An 18,828-nucleotide genomic window follows, 5' to 3' on the forward strand; every position below is an offset into this window, starting at 1 on the left:
TGCTCATAAAAACATCCTTTCCTATATATTGAAAATGGGCACAGAAAAATTAAGTTTATTCCCACATCATCGGGAAAAGCAAAGAGATTACTGCCCTCAGAGCAAAACCACAGCCTAGCATTTAGAATGGGACAATTCTTCACCTGATAAACCATGCTTGTCCATGACAGCTTATGCCATAAAAAGGTATAATAATAATTCTTATGCAATTCATGCAATTACATTTCAAAAATGATCTTATGAGAACACATACAGGTGGAAGCTGCAGCAGAACTGTTGACCACTATCATTTTCCCCGCACAATTTTGTGCACAGAAAACTCTAAAATTCTGCTCAGAGGACCATGTCTGGAAAATCCACCCTTATACAAATCTTCCACCAAAATGTACCAAGGGCAGTAAAAGGTAAAGGTAGTCCCCTGTGTAAGCACCAGCCGTTTCCGACTTGGGGGTGACGTCGCATCATGTTTTCATGGCAGACTTTTTATGGGGTGGTTTGCCATTGCCTTCCCCAGTCATCTACACTTTCCCTCCAGCAAGCTGGGTACTCATTTTATCGACCTTGGAAGGATGGAAGGCTGAGTCAACCTTGAGCTGGCTACCTGAACCAAGCTTCTTCCAGGATCAAACTCAGGTTGTGAACAGAGAGCTCGGACTGCAGGACTGCAGCTTTACCACTCTGCGCCACGGGGCTGTACCAGGGGCACAGTGCCATAAAGTATTGACTGTTATATTAATCATTCCAGTAAACAAAGTATTATGATGTATTTAGAATTATATATGATTTATTTAGAATCATATAACAATAATGTAGATTCATATACATAGAACAACACAAAAATCACAAATGTAACCTCAGTTGAAATCCTTAAATTTCCTATAATTGTTACTTTAGTGCATTGAATAGAAACACCTCTATCCTGATTTTAGTGAGGTGAAATGACATTCCAGTATGTTCTTATACTTCAGTTTTCTGAAGTGTTTTTATTTTTGACCTGTTAAATTCACCAGACAAATTTCACATGTTAGAATGGCACCAAATTCTCACTCTCAAAATTTTCCAAGGAAAAATGAAAGCTTGCTTCCCTTCTGCTGCAATGTCTGGGTGGGGCTCTCTTCATCCCTACTGATCCCAGTCAGAGAGCATGCCGGAAATGCAATGATGTCACATATAAGTAATCAGGTATAAATACACAATATCATCATCACCCTTCAGTTTAAAAAATTGGTGTGGCAAGTGGAGAACCATTCATGTGGCCAAACTATCCATGTCAATCAGGTCATGAAATGATTTCACTATAATGCACGGCAAGACAGGGAACACAACAGATGGGCACCACTTTTGCAGGGTGCCTATTCTGCTATGGGTTTCTACTACTAGGATTGGGATTACAGAATATTAGTCTGTTTGCCTTAGTGACAGGGGATGTGCTAATTCCACCAAGCAAATATTTTGCATCCTTGAACATTCATAAAAGTCACTACCTCCCCTGTTGACACAGGTCTATCAGCACTGACCATGCCTTTCATAAACAGCAATGGATCTTTTACAATGTAATTTCAGGGAACCTATAATTCAGTTACCTAAACTACTAGTTTCTGTCTAACATTCACCATTGGTATTAAGATTAATACAGCATCAATGTTTTAATTCTGCACAAATATTTTCTTGGAAGCAAAAGCATTACCCTGCCAATTACCCTGGTCCATCAATGCCCTTTCATGTAGGATATAGACACAGAACAGCTTTTCCACATGTGTCAATGCCTGTGAGATAACGCTGAACACAGAAAACATGCAGAGAAATGTGTGATGGTGATACAGTCCAGTCAGTCTGTCCTCCTATGTCGTGATATATCCAAATCAAAGTAACACAAGTACTGCCTCTTTTGAGAGTGGTACTTAATGGATTAAGCCCAATATATTTATGTTAAAATGAGATGAATATTTTGGGAAAGTTTAATAAAGTATATAAAACACTATTTGCTGCAGTCTAGGGAAAAAACTGAAGAACTGAACAATACACAAAATAAAAAAACTGATTCTAAATGCAAAAACTGAAATTTAAAGCAGTAATACTAACCTTAGAGCCCTGGGCATACAATAGACAAAGCAGACAACAGATAACAACAAAAAGAAAAAGAAACGTTACAGTCAAATAAAAATACAATGCAAATTGAAGCTAAATATCTTAAAATCAAGAACCCAACTTGCAACCAGAACACTTCATTTTTAAAAAGTGATTATTTGAAAACATGCCATCTAATTTTCAAGCTATAAAGTCACCACCACCACTGTTTGACATTGTATTCAAAATATGCATCATTTTGAATAAACAGACTCAGTAAATTACGTATATAAAAGAGTACATACAAGAAGCTGGGGTGACAAAATAAAAAAACAGCCCCTTGACATTCTATCTCAGAATGTTTGACCAAGTATACAAAAATATGACTAAATTGTTTGGTTAGTCAAACACAATGAAATTATTCATCAGGGAAAACAAAACATTAGATGCCTCCAGATTTCATAGTGTAATAAAAAATCACTGAACCCTAGGAGACTAAAATAAGCATTTATATAATTCTAACTGCACTTCAGCTTTATGTGCAAGTGGAACTTATGCGCAAAACAGGAAATACTCTTCTTACCGGATTTTGAACATCAGTGATTAAATGTACGCCTCATTTGCTATGCATATTGGTGGCACATTACTATAAAAAAAGGTAAAGGTAGTCCCCTGTGCAAGCACCAGTCGTTTTCAATTCTGGGGTGACATTGCTTTCACAACGTTTTCACGGCAAGACTTTTTACAGGGTGGTTTGCCATTGCCTTCCCCAGTCATCTACACTTTCCCCCCAGCAAACTGGGTACTCATTTTACCGACCTCAGAAGGATGGAAGACTGAGTCAGCCTGAGCCAGCTACCTGAAACCAGCTTCCACTGGGATCGAACTCAGGTCGTGAGCAGAGAGTTCAGACCACAGTACTGCAGCTTTACCACTCCGCGCCACGGGGGTCTCACATTACTATGGTATACCATAAATGTGCTAAATCTAGTTTTCCTTCCTTATCTGGATGATAAACCTATGATGCTGCCTTATGCCTACAACTGATGCACTAAGTACTAAGGAAGGGCACAAACTGGCTGATGAACCACAGTTCATCATGAATTTTGACTAGTTTGGAGTTCATAAACTGAGGTTTGTGACGTGATGAATCAACAAATTCCTCAGAGGTTTGGGTGGAAGTTCATGATGGTTCATGACCCTCTGTGAAGAGCAGAATGCAAGGGTTTACCCCCTGCATTCTACTCTTCATGAGAAATAGCTGAGGGACTGGGAGCTCCCCACCAATCAGCTGTTCAGTTTAAATGGCTTGGAGCTATTTAAACTCTGCTTTGAGCTCCCGTTGGCTTTTCACAGGGAGCAAAAACCAGGGTTTAAATGGCTCAGAACCATTTAAACCAACATCTGATAGGTGGGGAAAACTCTCCCTGCTGTCTCAGCTGTAGGCTCCCTCATGCAGCCTGGTTTCAAGGGGCTTCGGGGGGGGGGGGGAGCCCAAAACAGAAAAGCAAGCAGGAGGGCTCTCCCCACTGGCCCAGCCGCAGGCTCCTTGGAACAGAGAACTCTCTCCACAAGTTCAGTGGTACTGGGCTGCTTTTAACCTGAGCTGCATGAGGGCATCTGTTTTAAGGGGCTACAACCAGGGAGCCAGAGGCAGCTGAGCCAGTGCTGAGAGCCTTTTCCACGCTGGCCCAGCTGTCTTGGGCTCACCAGCACAGCCCATTTAAAGGGAAGTCAGAAGCTCCCTCTGGCTCCCGGCAGAGCCCCTTTAACAGACTGTGCCAGACATGAGAAAAGGAGATGGGATCACTGGGGAAGAGACATCCCATTTCCCTCTCTCCTAGCTACGCAGTAAGGAGAAAGGGAAATGGGATCAGCAGGAAAGAGATATCCCACCTCCCTCTCTCCTGATTGCATGACCAGGAGAAAGGGGAGGGATCTCCTGAGAGAAAGCGGGGGGGGGGGGTCTCCCTTCCACCTTTCTTCTGGCCAAAACAAGCAGCAGCCAGGAAAAAGTGTCTGTGGTATCTCCCAGGAGGCCAAGGTGAGCTGTGGCTGGGAGAAAAATGGCATAGCCCCTTTAAATAGGCTGCACAAGTGAGTCCAAGGCTGCTGGGTGGGCATGAAGAAGGCTCTTCATGCCAGCTTAGCTGCCTCAGGCTCCCTCTAGCAGCCCTGTTTAAAAGGGGCTGCAGGAGGGTGCCCAAGACCACTAAACTAGTGGAAAGAGCTGCACAGCCAGGAGAGAGGGAAATGGGAAACCTCTTCCCCAGTGATCTCCTCCCCAATTCTCCTGGCTGCACAGCCAAAAGAGAAGGAGATGGGACACCTCTTCTGCACTGATCCTGTCTCCCTGTCTGCACAAGCTGGGGAGAGGGGGATGGGAAGCCTCTTCCCCAGCAACCCCATCTCCCTTTCTCCTGGCTGGTGCAGCCCATTTAAAAGGGGTATTTACAGGGAGCTTTCAGTTCCCTGCTGTAGCTCCTTTAAGTAGGCTGTGTGAGACAGCCCAAGACAGCAGAGCAGGCATGGAGAAGACTCTCCGCACTAGCTCAGTGGCCGCTAGCTCACATGAAGCCCTTCTTAAATGAGCTCCCTTTCTGAAGGGGCTGCAGGAGGAAGCCCAAGACTACTGAGCTGGTAGGGAGAGCTGTGTAGCCAGGAGAGAGGAAGATGGGGAACACTTTCCCAGGCTATCCCACCTACCCCTTTCTCCTGGCTGCACAGCCAGGACAGAAGGAGATTGCAAACCACCTTCCCAGGCGATCCCACCCCCCTTTCTCCTGGCTGTGCAGAAAGGAAAAAGGGAGATGGGAAGCCTCTTCCTCAGTGATTCCATCTCCCTTTCTCTAGCTGGAGGGTCGCCTCAGCCAGGAGAAAAGGGGAAGGAAGTCTCTTTCAGGGAGATTCCCCTCCCTTCTTCTCCTGGCCAAGGTGAGCCCTTGCTGAGAGGAAGGTGGGAGTCCCTTTCAGAGTGATCCCAACCCCCTTTCTTCTGGCCAGGGCAAGCTGTGGCTGGGAGATGGATTGAAGGGGGTCTCTTCCAAGGTGAGTCTGCCCCCTTTCTCCCAGCTGCAGCAAACCATGCCACAAGAAAAATGAGTCACACAACAGAAATAGAATTTCCCTCCCCCTTTCTCCTGGTCAGGAAGAGCCCTGGCCAGGTGAAAAGTGGAAGAGTCTCTTCCAGGACAATTCTCCTCCCCCCCCCCCCCCAATCTCCTGGCCAGAGTAAGCCATGACCAGGAGAAAGGTGGAAGAGAGTCCTTTCCAGGGCAATTCTCCTGACTAGGGCAAGCCTTGGCTGGGAGAAAAGTGGAAGGAAATCTCTTCCAGAGTGACCCTTGCTCCCTTTCTCTCAGCCACAGCAAGCCATGTCAGGAGAAAGGGGGAAAAGAAGTCCTTCCCAGGGAGCTCCCTGAACCCTTTTTCCTGGCTGCAGCCATTTGCAGCTGGGAGAAACAGGGAACTGAACTTCCCAGACTGGTTTGGTTTGGGTGGAGCCTGTTTGGCTCGGTTTGGTGGTTGATTTGGGGGCCACCTAAAACACTGCACAGTCTTTTTTTGGTCCATGCCCATCCCTTACATGTATAGTGTGATTTTGTCTGACAGCACCTCTCCAAGTGTCTAAGCAGGGGTCTTACCTGGGGGTGGGTAGGGGAATTTGAGTGCTTTTTAAAGTGAGCGCACTGGGGACTAAACCCAGGACCTTTTACATTCCAAGCACATGTTCTAGCGTATGGTCCTTCATTTTTTTGCACAATGGCTTGGATTCAACAATGCAGAAGTGGAAATATAAACAGACTTACAACACACCTCTAAGACCCTTTTCCTTGGAGTAGCCCTACTGAGTAGATTTCAACAGGATTCTGAGTAGATCAGTTTAGGATTGCACGCAGTTCTGCTTGCACAAGAATCTTGCATAACACCTAGTGCTCTCCTCTTTATATGTTATAGTGCCCAAAAATGAGTTGCATGAAGCGAAATACAATTGGGAGATACATAGTGCAAGCAGCTGCCAGAGTCATCGTCTTATATTATTGCTTGTGCAAGATCAATAGCTTAAGCTGAATTTTTATGCTGGATCCAACCCAGAAAGTTGAACTGAAGCATATTTACATTATCCTCTTATCTCTGAAAGATATTTATAGACATCAGGATGTATCCTAAAGATATTCTGCTGACAGACAAGAGGCAGCATGCAGGATTTCATTTCACACTATATCCTACTGACTGCACAGGTTCCCCCCAGACCCTAATAATGCTTTTTTCAGGGTTAACTACAGGCTGCTGGGGCAGAGGAAGGTGAGTAACTATCCACATCCTTCAATAGAGCATCTATAAGATACAGCTCTTGATGGGATACCAAAAATACACCCTTATCAAGTATATAAAACTTGACAAAACTAGAGATGTAGAAGCCCAAGGGGGAAACCCCCCAGGGCTCCCAAAAGTTTTTTAATAAAAAAGGAAATTTTGTGGAACTCTGGAAAAAAAAATCCCTATGAAATATTTTCTCTCTTGGAAGGACTGAATTATATTTTACTCAAAATGTACAGTGCGAAGGTTTTTATGTAAGATTATCTACAATATATCTTCAAAGATCTAATCACATATGACTAATTTTGTACACTATTAGTGGAATGATAGGATACAGGCCATTAGTTTAAACACCTTTTTCAGCCTAAGGAACTTTCCTGCAACTTAAGTTAGAAAAAGGATCTTAGGTAGATGTGCTACAATGTGTACGATGATAATACTATAGTGATCAGTTCAGTGTTTTCTGTGCTAATACTACATATTCAATTGTGCTGCTTTGACTATACAAAATACTGTTTCTGTTAAGATAATATGCCCTTTTATCTCTTTTTCAATTCAAAAGTTCTTCGTTCAGCTTTCAGCAGGAGCCTATGATATGGAAAAATGGAGGTACGGGCCCTGCGGGACCTAGGGCAGTTCCGCAGGGCCTGTAAGACAGCCCTCTTCCGGCAGGCCTATAACACCTAACTGATAATGAGAACACCTTTGGATGGAACAAAATGCTTTTATAGACCGCTGATTTTATCTTATCTTTGTTTTATTAATTATGGTTTTAATTGTATTTGTAAATGTTTTAAATTGAATTGTATGAATCACTATGCTGTGAGCCGCCCTGAGACACTTCGGTGAGAAGGGCGGGATATAAGTCCACTAAATAAATAAATAAATAAATAAATATTAAAATACATATGCAAGGTAGCATATGGTGCAGTGCAGCTCTTTCTGGCTCAAGTAATGGAAACATTCACTATTTTGCTTGCAAACAAACTAGGACATTTATATAATATGACAAACAGTACAATTTTATGTTAAGCTATAAAGTATGTATCTTGATACCGTTCAAGTAGTAACGTTAAGTTTAAGAACATACTGCATATATTTCTCCCCCACTCCATCTATTTCCCCCCCAGAAAGACATCTTTGTTTTCAATATGGCTTCAAAATTTCTGAAAATTCTCAATAGCTAGATGGGTTAAAATTTTATTTTTTGAAAACAATTGTCCATAAAAAGTATGTTTTCAATTGCTGCTTGAAACTATCCTTGTAAATGAAGTTGTGAATCATTTTCCTACAAGCATTATCCTGCTGAAAGAAAAAGCTGCCACAGCAAGAACATTCACAGATCAGCTGCAGTACTATGAAGTGTGCTTTGTCAGTTTTGGATGACCCAGATGGTTATCTAACATTTATTACTAGAACAGCAGCCAGTGTACGCTAGAACATCTCTACATTTCCAATTAAATTTCAACAACTTGGTTCCAAAGAACTATGAAGCTACTTTATAGTAGCCATTATAGGGGAGGGACGGTGGTTATAGGGGAGGGACGGTGGCTCCATGGTAGAGCATCTGCTTGGGAAGCAGAAGGTCCCAGGTTCAATCCCTGGCATCTCCAAAAAAGGGTCCAGGCAAATAGATGTGAAAAACCTCAGCTTGAGACCCTGGAGAGCCGCTGCCAGTCTGAGAAGACAATACTGACTTTGATGGACCAAGGGTCTGATTCGGTATAAGGCAGCTTCATATGTTTTACATGCTCATAGGTCAGACTTAATTTTTTTTTAACAGTAGTACACTGTCACATACTTTGCAATGTGATATTACAAGGACAGTGATATGCTGCTCAAACAATAAAAAAATCAGTGATCCCACTGGATAAGCCTCAAGCTGTTTCTTCACATTCATTTTCAAAATCCATCACCAGGAACGTACACGTGTTATAGTTCATTTGAAAGTTTCCCATATACCAAGATGTACATTCTACTTTATAATTGCTTTTTAAGTATCTAAGAGTCAGACTGTACATTATGGTGGTCAAGGGTCCAAACCCTCGCTGCTGATGCCATTTTAGAGGGAAATTCGGCTGTTTGAATATTGTTGTGAGGACCTCCATTGTTTCAGAATTTGAAAAGGCAACATGTTCAGCACTTGAAAAGGCACATGGTTTGCCTGGTGCTGCCACCTATGGTCACATTAACATGTAGTTTGGCCCCAAGATTTCCTGTACTAAATGCACTAATCTGGGTACATCAAGTCATGAGGAAAGAAACCAGATGCACATTTCTAGATAATCAAGCCTCTAGACTGGATTCAAACTAAGTTTATAATTTTTGCTATTACCCCCTTCCTGCTGCAGATGCCCCTGATTTCATTTCTCTAGGTCCCCTTTCCCTCAGAAACAGAATTTCATGGAAAACAGAGGTCTGAAATGGGAGGGGGAAGCAGAAAGGTTCCATTCTGTCTTTGAAAAATATAGTCTGGATCTATCCACTGGTTTTATGTTTTTATTGCAAATTATACGCCACACAAAGTTAAGCCATTCCCAAGGTCTATACATACTGGCCTGATAAACAAGTATATTTCTTCAATAATTTGAACTATTGACCATGCTTTAGCTGACAAGGCCACTTAAGTTGTTCCAGTAGATCAGAAAAGACTCCAAGTTAGTCTTTTTATTAATAGACATAGTACTACATGTCCAGCAGGAACTGACCAAAAGAACATCATTTATAGAAATTCAAAAGCAAATCTAAATAACTTCAAAGAATTTCTCTCAATTACTTTTCTAGCTCTTGTTACTGCTATATACATTAAAATGACATCCTGCTTAAGGAAAAAAAGGAAAGCATTAAGTGTTCGACTTCTTTTATGATACCACTCCAATCATTGAAATACTTCTAGAAGTAATGGCATTGCACATGCGCCATTTCCCCAACATGACTTGGCCTGTCATTACTGCTTTAAACTTTTAAAAAGACATAGGAGAGTCTGATCATGAATATCCTGCCTTTAGACTTTAAAAGAATCAAATATGCAATTTAGAATTATATAATATAGAAAACTAGCAATTTTAGGAAAGGAAAGGTCGCCTGTGCAAGCACCAGTCATTTCCGACTCTGCGGTGATGCTGCTTTCACGTTTTCATGGCAGACTTTTTACGGGGTGGTTTGCCATTGCCTTCCCCAGTCATCTACACTTTCCCCCCAGCAAGCTGGGTACTCATTTCACCGACCTCAGAAGGATGGAAGGCTGAGTCAACCTCGAGCTGCTACCTGAAAACCCAGCTTCCACCGGGAATTGAACTCAGGTCGTGAGCAGAGCTTAGGACTGCAGGACTTTAACACTCTGCACCACAGGGCTCTGTTTTACTTAATATTGTACTTATATTCAGCTTAAAACAACTGTTTTGTGAAGTAAATTAATAAATCACCACTTGAATACAGTATGAACTACACAAATTAACAGAAGCTAAATATTTCAAGTGTTTCAGGAAAAACTGCCTTATAATAAAAGTAAGGTTATTTGACACATTATTTGTAACATGCAATTTTTAACTTGCCCACTAGATGGAAATATTGTACTTACAGTTGGGGACGTTGCTGCAGACAACAATGGTAGAATTCCTCCACAAGCAATGATAATATTGTCGACCATTTGCGAAATTAGGTGGATAGTATTATGTACAAAAATAATATTTTCATTGCTATTGACAAAGTCCATTACAGACTTTGTGGAATGGCTACAAAAATAAATTTAGAAAAAAATCTGTTAGAAAAGCAAAGATCAGATTTATAAAGAGAAAGAAATGAAATCAAAAAGTACTGTAAATATAAGGCAGCTTTCCAAATTAATAGGAGCTAAGCGACTAACCCACTAAATGCCCCCTCCTTTCTGAAAACCAGAAGAAAAGCTCACTGCCATAGTTGAGCTGAAAAGCCTTTGCTCTACTCATCCGCTGTGCTCATCAGATCATCACGAGATATAATTGCCATTACTTATCTAGCAAGTGCATTTGTGGAGGCCTAGTTGAGAACCTATCAAGAGCATGAAACACAGATATGACAATACAGATGTTCTGCACAGAGATGATTCTCAGTGGAGCAAGATCAAGGTATGTCAGAAGGATGCTAGATGCCTCTGCTCTCCCTCTGATGTCCCCTTAAATTCTGGAAGCAGAAACAGATTCAGGGGTGCCTAGCTGCAACTTTGCACTTCATTCTTTCTAACAATGATACCAATTCACCCTTCACATTGCTGCATAAGAGTGGCCAGTGATTTATACTACCTTCTATTAATGAATGTTGCCAGTATGAAGAGGAACATGTAATTTGATGCTGACTGAACAGTTGCAAATATTTCAGAAACTCCAGCATTTTCCATAACAGCCAACAATAAAACAGCTAAATGAGCTATTTCTTTAGAACCTAGGTATTTCTTTTCATGTGAGTGATTTAAAGTCACAGTCCATGAACATTATAACATAATAGGTGAATAAACTCTAATTTCATAGCAAATACAATTAAACCAATGGAATAAGCACATGGATTAAAGGATTATTTCACTTAATTGAAGTGTAATGTTAGCTGATGGTTCTAATAGGCAAAAAGAGACAAAGAATGTTAAATATTAAGATGGATTCAACAAGATCAACTGCACCAAAGCCACTTAAACTCATCTTTTCTTATATTACCAGGGATTTACTAAAGCTGGAATGGTACTTTCCCAGTGCTAGGAAAAAACACAGGTACTTCAAATCAGCGGAACATATTAATTGGGATTCCACTATTCCCCATGGTTTTGCCACTTCTAACATACTATTTTAAGTGTTTTTCAACAATATGATCCATCTCACATTTACAGCCTCTGATAAAATATCAATAGTTTTCATGGTTCCTTTGAGAACTAGATCATGTAGGATCACAATCAAAAATAGTTTTAATGAAAATATGATAGAAACCAAAAGATCTTGAAAGATATCAATAAGTTCATGAGAAGCTGATTAACAGCTGCCACACTTGGCGTCCAATAGTCATGATTACATCAAAGCTCCATCTTTGATATAACCATGACTATTAGAAGAGCCATGAAAGAAATAAACTATTAAAAGATCTCTCAGTGATTTTAGGCATACTTGCCACTGGGATGTTCTTCACTCACCAGTAATCAGTCACCAGTAATAAGAACATAAGAGAAGCCATGTTGGATCAGGCCAACAGCCCATCCAGTCCAACACTCTGTCACACAGTGGCAAAAAATTTTATATACACACACACACTGTGGCTAATAGCCATTGATGGACCTGTGCTCCATATTTTTATCTAAACCCCTCTTGAAGGTGGCTATACTTGTGATCTCGGGTGGTAATCTTTAGTAACCAGTAATTAGCAAAATGGATTTACAGGATTCAGTTCCAATTGTATGTTCACAAGATAAATAAAATAAGTCAGTAAAAAATTCTATGGCTTCATACCTTCTCCAAACATGCACATCAGTTTCTAAAGCAAACAGCAGATCAGTTAGTAGCCTTTGGTGCATTGGGGACCATTTAAACTCTGGAATACGAAACATTGTTGTCCGAGGACCTGGACTGAACTGTCGTCTTTGCTCTTCTGTCATTGGCATTCCTCGAAATCCCAAGTCAACACGCAAATCTCTATCCTGTTGTGTAATAGCACGACCTTGCACAGCCTAAATAAGTAGTGAATTATATTTGTATATGCATAAAATGTTCAATAAAACATTTGACACACAACACAGTCTAAGTTAAACAGAAAAACATATATGGTCTGACACATGTGACACCCCACCTCGTTATTTCTTTTTCATTTAAATAGTTACCAAAGTGAGATGAATGAACAAATTAGCTCTCTTAAAAAAAAAAAAAAAAAAACCCCATTGTGAATAGATTGTTTAAATTTGTGTATTTAAATTTATGTATTTATTTAGTGAAATATTCTGCCCTTCCCATAATGGGCTCAGGGCGGATCACAGCATAGACTAGACAATAAAAAACGATGTCAAATTTAATGTCAATACAATAAAACCAAACAGCAGAATGATAAAACTAAATAAGGTGCATTAAATACTACTAGGTAAACAATGCAGTTAAACTGCTCACTCTAATATTTTATGGGTACTAAATCCAAAATGCAATGTCAAATGCCATTCTGTATTTTTTCTCATCTTTCAGAATGATGGACCATTATACTACCTGGAAAGAAAATACAGCTTGTGAGATTTTTCACAAAGCTATCTGACATTGAACTCCAAAATGATAAAGCACTGCTCTCTGCAAAGTATTCCAGATTAAAATCATGGCCAGATTATATATCAACCCCTTATCTGTCGAATATAATATATGCAAGACATAGATGGGCCTTCTCAAGGGGTCGCCTTAATGTTTTCCCATCTGCAGTATTAGCTGGTAGGTTCTCCCATCTACCAATGCAGAAACGATGTTGTATTTGTTCAGAAAATGTTGTTGAAATGGTCTCGCATATCCTTCTCCACTGTGAACTTTATCAAGAGGAAAGATTGTGTCTAATTACCCCACTTTTATCTAAATTCAAACCCTTGGAGTTTTATATAAATTTTAGATCTGAGGTACTTCAGAAATTTTTATTGAAAGATGCACAGACCTCAACAACTCAGGCAGTAGCAAAATTTTGTTACATTGCAATTTGTAAGAGGAAATATCTAGAAGAGTCTTGATTTTATGAACTGAACTCTTATGAGTTGTCTTGTTGTTCTGGTCTTTGATTGAAATAAATATTGATTGATTGAAAGCTATCCAAAGGCTAACTATAAGAACATAAGAGAAGCCATGTTAGATCAGGCCAATGGCCCATCCAGTCCAACAGTCTGTGTCACACAGTGGCCAAAAAAATTATATATATGTGCTTTGGGAACCTGCATTTCAAAGATGCAGCATTTAAATGGTTTATCTACTGGTTCTGAATAAGATAATTAAAAAACACATTTTGCCTGGACAAGAATCTCTTCAAAAGTTCTCCAGTGCATATTTATTTTTTCTGATTTTTAGATCACACTCCCTCATATTTGGGACTCAGGTGAAGTACAACATTCAGGAATACAAATTATTAAAATACAATTTCAAATACATAATACAATTAATTGAAAAATTTAAACATAATATAAATACAGTTCAAGTACAGTAACAGTCCAGATGGTGTTTAAAATCAACATGTCCTTACTCCAAGGGGGGTGGGGGAGAGTAGGAAATAATTCAGGCTGATTAAAAACTGTTGCTGTTCTCAACCATAGGCCTGGTGGAACATCTTTTACATCACCTAATACCTGACCCTTTCAACTGAAAATGTGGGGGATCAAACAAACAAAACCTTATGCATGCAGAGCAGATTCTCTTCACAACCCCACCCCAGGAAGCAACTTTCAACTTTTATGTAAAGATGGTTCTAATTTATTCTTAATGTATAGTACCTGGACACTATTAGATATGTGAGTTTATATTTTGAAAATGAAAATACTACTTTAAAAATAAATAGCATATGTTACTGATGGTTCTTAGAAAATAAAACAAATATACCTGCAGGACCACCTCTTCTTATATAAGCCCAGGAGAGCTTTATGTTTTTCCAACCAGCACCTCTTGGTAGTTCCCAACCCAAGGGATGTCTGTTTAGCCTCAACCAGGCAAGGGCTTTCTTGGCCCAGGCCCCAACCTGGTGGAACATGCTCCCACTTGAGATCAGGGCTCTGTGGGACTTACTTCAACTCCACTGGACCTGTAAAACAGAGCTGTTCCACCAGGCTTTTGTCTGAGGCAGTGGACATCCAATTATTCTGGCCTCCCCTACTCATGGCCCCTTTCCCTGTGTCCTGCTGTCTCTGATCATTTGGGCACTGAAGTTTCTGGGGCACCTATTTTCTGCCTGACAGGAAGCATGGATCTTTGCCTATTTGTGGTGCCATCTACATTTTATTGTTTTATTGCTGATCGGTTTTTAAATTGTAAGCTGCCCTAAGCCCACTTGTGGGATGCAACAGAGTATAAATAAAATAACATAAATATACATCAGACAAAAAGTAACCTTTATGTTTGGATTAACCAGGCTTTGAAAGATGGCATAAAGAGCACTTTGCTTGCTCATAAGTAATTTGAATATCCATTAGTACAGGTACAACAAAAGGAGAACTCACAAAGACTTGCTTGGAGGAAATCTCGTTTCTCCCCTCAACTTCCTTTTTCCTTCTCTTGGCAGACCCAAAACCTTACCTTTCTCTCCTTCCTTCTCTCTCTTTTCTATTCTACTTTTCTCCATATCATTGTTCTCTGTTCCATTTTATTATCACAACCCTGCAAGGTAGGTTAGGCTGACAGTGTGTAACTGGCCCAATCTCACCCAGTGAAATTTCACAATAGAGTAGGGTTTTGAAGCTGGGTCTTCCAAGTCCCAATCTTTAATTCTAACCACTACACTGGTTTTCATGTGGAGGCTGCTGTTGAACAGCAGCAACAAGTAGTCAGTCTTTGGTGAGTCACGCAGGTTGTGTGGTATCAAATCATCTGGTGGCTGCTACTAGGCCTAGCCACAATAAGGCCTCCCTTAGTAACCAAAGCAGCCTAGAAAGGACCCTGACCCCTCCCCAGCCCTTTAGGGACAGAAAGCAAGGCTTGATTACTGTTGTAGTTACCTAGTAACACCAAGTGGAGGCATCCGTTGCTTGAAGTTTCAAGTACCCCTTATATTAGGTGGGCAGCTTAACACCTATGTTTTTAAAAAATCAGATTTTTCTGCAAACCTGGGACTTTTCTCAAGTCTGTACAAAGACTTGTCTTATCTGTCCATTACCCCAATTTCCAGGTATAAATAGCTACAGATGGGGCCATATTGATAATTATATATACTGATGATAGTTCTGAACCGTACTATGTAACAGTGCTATAGTCAATGGGTAAATGACTCCTAATTTCTAAGGTATCTCTGGCCATTCATAACATCCTTCACTATTAGGGTTGCCAAGTCCAATTCAAGAAATATCTGGGGACTTTGGGGGTGGAGCCAGGAGACTTTGGGGGTGGAGCCAGGAGACACTGGGGGCGGAGCCAGGAGCAAGGATGTGACAAGCATAATTGAACTCCAAGGGAGTTCTGGCCATATTTAAAGGGACAGCACACCTTTTAGAATGCCTTCCTTCCATAGAAAATAATGAAGGATAGGGGCACCTTCTTTTGGGGCTCATAGAATTGGACCCCCTGGTCCAATCTTTTTGAAACTTGGGAGGTATTTTGGGGAGAGGCACTAGATGCTATACTGAAAATTTGGCGCCTCTACCTCAAAAAACAGCCCCCCCAAGAGCCCCTGACACCCGCGGATCAATTCCCCATCATTCCCTATGGGAATCGTTCCTGGAGGTGCATAATGGCTATGGGGGTGGAGCTTCCCCCGCCGGCCAGCTGGCTGGGGGAGGGGGGAAGCCTGTAAAACCAGGGGATCCCCTGCTGGGACCTGGGGATTGGGAAGCCTATTCACTATGGATTTATTTTTTATGTATTTATTTTGAGATTTTTAGCCCAACCTACCCCATAAGCAGGTTCAGGGTGGCTTATATAATTTCATACAATAATAAATAATAAAACATTACAGCATTAAAATAACAACCAATTAAAAAGCAGATAACCCAATCAAAACCCATTAGCAGCTCAATAATTAGAATCCATTCCAATAACCACTTTACTTATGCCAGGGAACATAGTAGATCATTACATGTAGGCACATGAACCAATTAAGATTTAAGGCCTGAGGTAAGGGAGGCCAAAGTTGTTTAACACCTGCTGCTTCAATCAAAGGCTTGGAGGAATAGTTCCATTTTACAGGCCCTGTGGAATTGCAACAAATCCTGCAGGCCCTGCTCTCAATTAGAAACACATTCCACCAGGCCTGGGCCAGGGCTGAAAAAGCCCTCACCATGGGCAAGGCAAGATAGATGTCTTTGGGGCCAGAAACTACCAACCGGTGCTGGTCTAGAGAGAAGACAGCTCTGTGCGGAACATATGGGGACAGGTGGTCCGACATATATTTTCTGTCAAGGCAATAATTCATTTTTTTTTCTTTCAACAAAGGAGAAAGGAACAATAGTTAGAAGAATAAGGATAAACATAAATTAATTAGCAGAGAAACTAAGAAGTGGAAGACTTGTGAGACCTATGTTAGAAGTGAATAAATACTGCATTGGCAGAGAGATGGGTGCAGTGTTATCTGTCAGTGGTCTAAGTGAAAAAAGTTTAAAAATCAATATCCTTACAAATTCAAGCAGAAAGAGAATAGAATCATAGAGTTGGAAGGGACCAACAGGGTCAGCTAGTCCAACTCCTTGAACAATGCAGGAAAGTCACAAATATCTCCCCCACACACATACATCCCCAGTGATCCCTGCTCCATGCCCAGAAGATGGCAAAAATCTCTAGGATCCCTTGTCAAACTGGCCTGGAGAAAAATTGCTGACTTACCCCAAAGTGGCATTGCTGTCAGATGGCCATCTAGCCTCTGTTTAAAAACCTCCTGAAGAAGCCTGTTCCACTAAGGAACTGCTCTGTCAGGAAGTTCTTCCTAATGTTTAGTCATTATTTAATTGCTTCTTATTTAATTTCAACCTGTTAGTTCTGGTCCGACCTGCGACAACAAAAAACAATTTTGCACTATCCTCTATAAGACAGTCCTTCAAGTACTTGAAGTATATGATCATATCACCTCTCAGTCGTCTCCTCTCCAGGCTAAACATACCCAGCTCTTTCAGCCTTTGTTCATAAGATTTGATCTCTAGACCCCTCACCATCTTCGATGCCCTCCTCTGGACATGTTTCAGTTTTATCTATATCCTTCTTAAATTGTGGTGCCCAAAACTCAACACAATACTCTGTGAGGTCAGAGCAGAGTGATACCATCACTTCATGTGATCTGGACACTGTACTTCTTTTGATAGTACAAAATTGCATTTTTAGTCACCACATCACACTGCTGACTCATCCTTTTCACTCATCCTTTTTACACATACTACTGCCAAGACAAGTCTCCCCCAACCTATAATTATGCATTGGATTTTTCATACCTAAATGCAGAACTTTACATTTATCCCCATTACTTTTAACTAGTCCAAGCCCAGCAGAGTAAAGTTTTAAAACTGGATTAACTACCCTGAGCAGGGACTTGCTTTCATATTACAAGGACAGTTTTAATTTTTTATAGTAATACAGTATTTTGATGTACAAAAGGGACCTAAATAATTTAATGGAATTATTCTCTTGGTGCAAATGAGTTCCTTCTGAATCATCACATATTCTATTGGACAGCAAGAAAACTATTAAGAATCCAGTCTTGCTACTATGAGGAATATTTTGAAGAGCTACCTCACAAAAATTACCCTTCCTGTAAGTGGAAGCAGTTACAATCTAAAAACGGAAGGACACACTTTCAACAAGAACAAAAGCAAGAACAAAGATAAGAAGTAGCTTTTTCCCTCCTTCCCACATACACACATACCTCTCACACAAGGAAAGGTACAAGATTCAATACTTGACAGTACTCGAAGGTATAACAAAAAAGCGCTTACTATTTATTCTTCATGTTGAAAAAACTGTCAGCAAGCTAGGGATAAAAGCTCAGCATATGTCCACACACACAAGATGAACTCGGATAATCTAACTTGGACCATTCCTAATAATATTTCCAGTGGGCTAGTCTTGTTAATCCACTGCAATAAAAATAAGCAAGAGTCTTCCAACACCTTTAAGACTAACAAAATTTTATTCCAGCATAAACTTTCATGACCCAGAACCCAATTCTTTGTATATAGTTAATGTATTCTCACTATGCTGTCATGCTTAAACTAAATGAGTAAAAAAATATTTGGTCATAAATATATGCTGTCATACTTAAACTAAATGAGTAAATAAATATTTCTTAATGTAACAGGCAATGTTGCTATTATTGAGGGACTCAATTCATTCATCATTCATCATTTTATTTGCATCCCGCCCTCCCCGCCGAAGCAGGCTCAGGTGCTTAGAAATATCTATCCTGCCTGTTCATAGCCCTAATATCTAGATTTAAGGATCTACCTTCTACACTCTGGATCAGAATTAGATAAAATTATTACCTCTGACCCGGTATTTTCTACAGTTTATGGCTCCTTGATTTGCTGGCTTTGTTCATATTTTCTACATAAAATGAAGAAATAGTAAGGTTCCACTCATTTCAGCTGATTAAGTGGGCTTTATTCCACAAAAGCTTATGCTAGAATACATTTTTGTTAGTCTTTATGATTCACAAGAATCTGTCTATTTTTCCTAAGAATGAGATTCATGTCTCAACAAGAAAAATTGTGATAAAAGGATGAAAAGCAGAAGGAATGTTTCTTTGCTTAGCTCTGAACATTTGGGGGATTTATTAGGGCTACTCAGTGGT

General features: G+C 40.4%; 1 protein-coding gene across 8 annotated transcripts in view; it reads right to left on the bottom strand.

Moving 5' to 3' along the window:
• The window catches only part of NBEA (neurobeachin), a 581,951-nt gene that overhangs the window by 460,335 nt on the left and 102,788 nt on the right, over nt 1–18,828 (bottom strand). For all 8 annotated transcript variants that reach the window (XM_060234688.1, XM_060234693.1, XM_060234692.1 and 5 more), the window contains 2 exons: nt 11,853–12,070; nt 9,968–10,121 (listed from right to left, as the gene is read on the bottom strand). In XM_060234688.1, coding sequence (XP_060090671.1) covers nt 9,968–10,121; nt 11,853–12,070 — 372 coding nt within the window. The remainder of the gene's footprint in view (nt 1–9,967; nt 10,122–11,852; nt 12,071–18,828) is intronic.

The sequence above is a fragment of the Heteronotia binoei genome, chromosome 3 (genome assembly GCF_032191835.1).
Source record: "Heteronotia binoei isolate CCM8104 ecotype False Entrance Well chromosome 3, APGP_CSIRO_Hbin_v1, whole genome shotgun sequence".
In the NCBI taxonomy this organism is placed as follows: domain Eukaryota; kingdom Metazoa; phylum Chordata; class Lepidosauria; order Squamata; family Gekkonidae; genus Heteronotia; species Heteronotia binoei.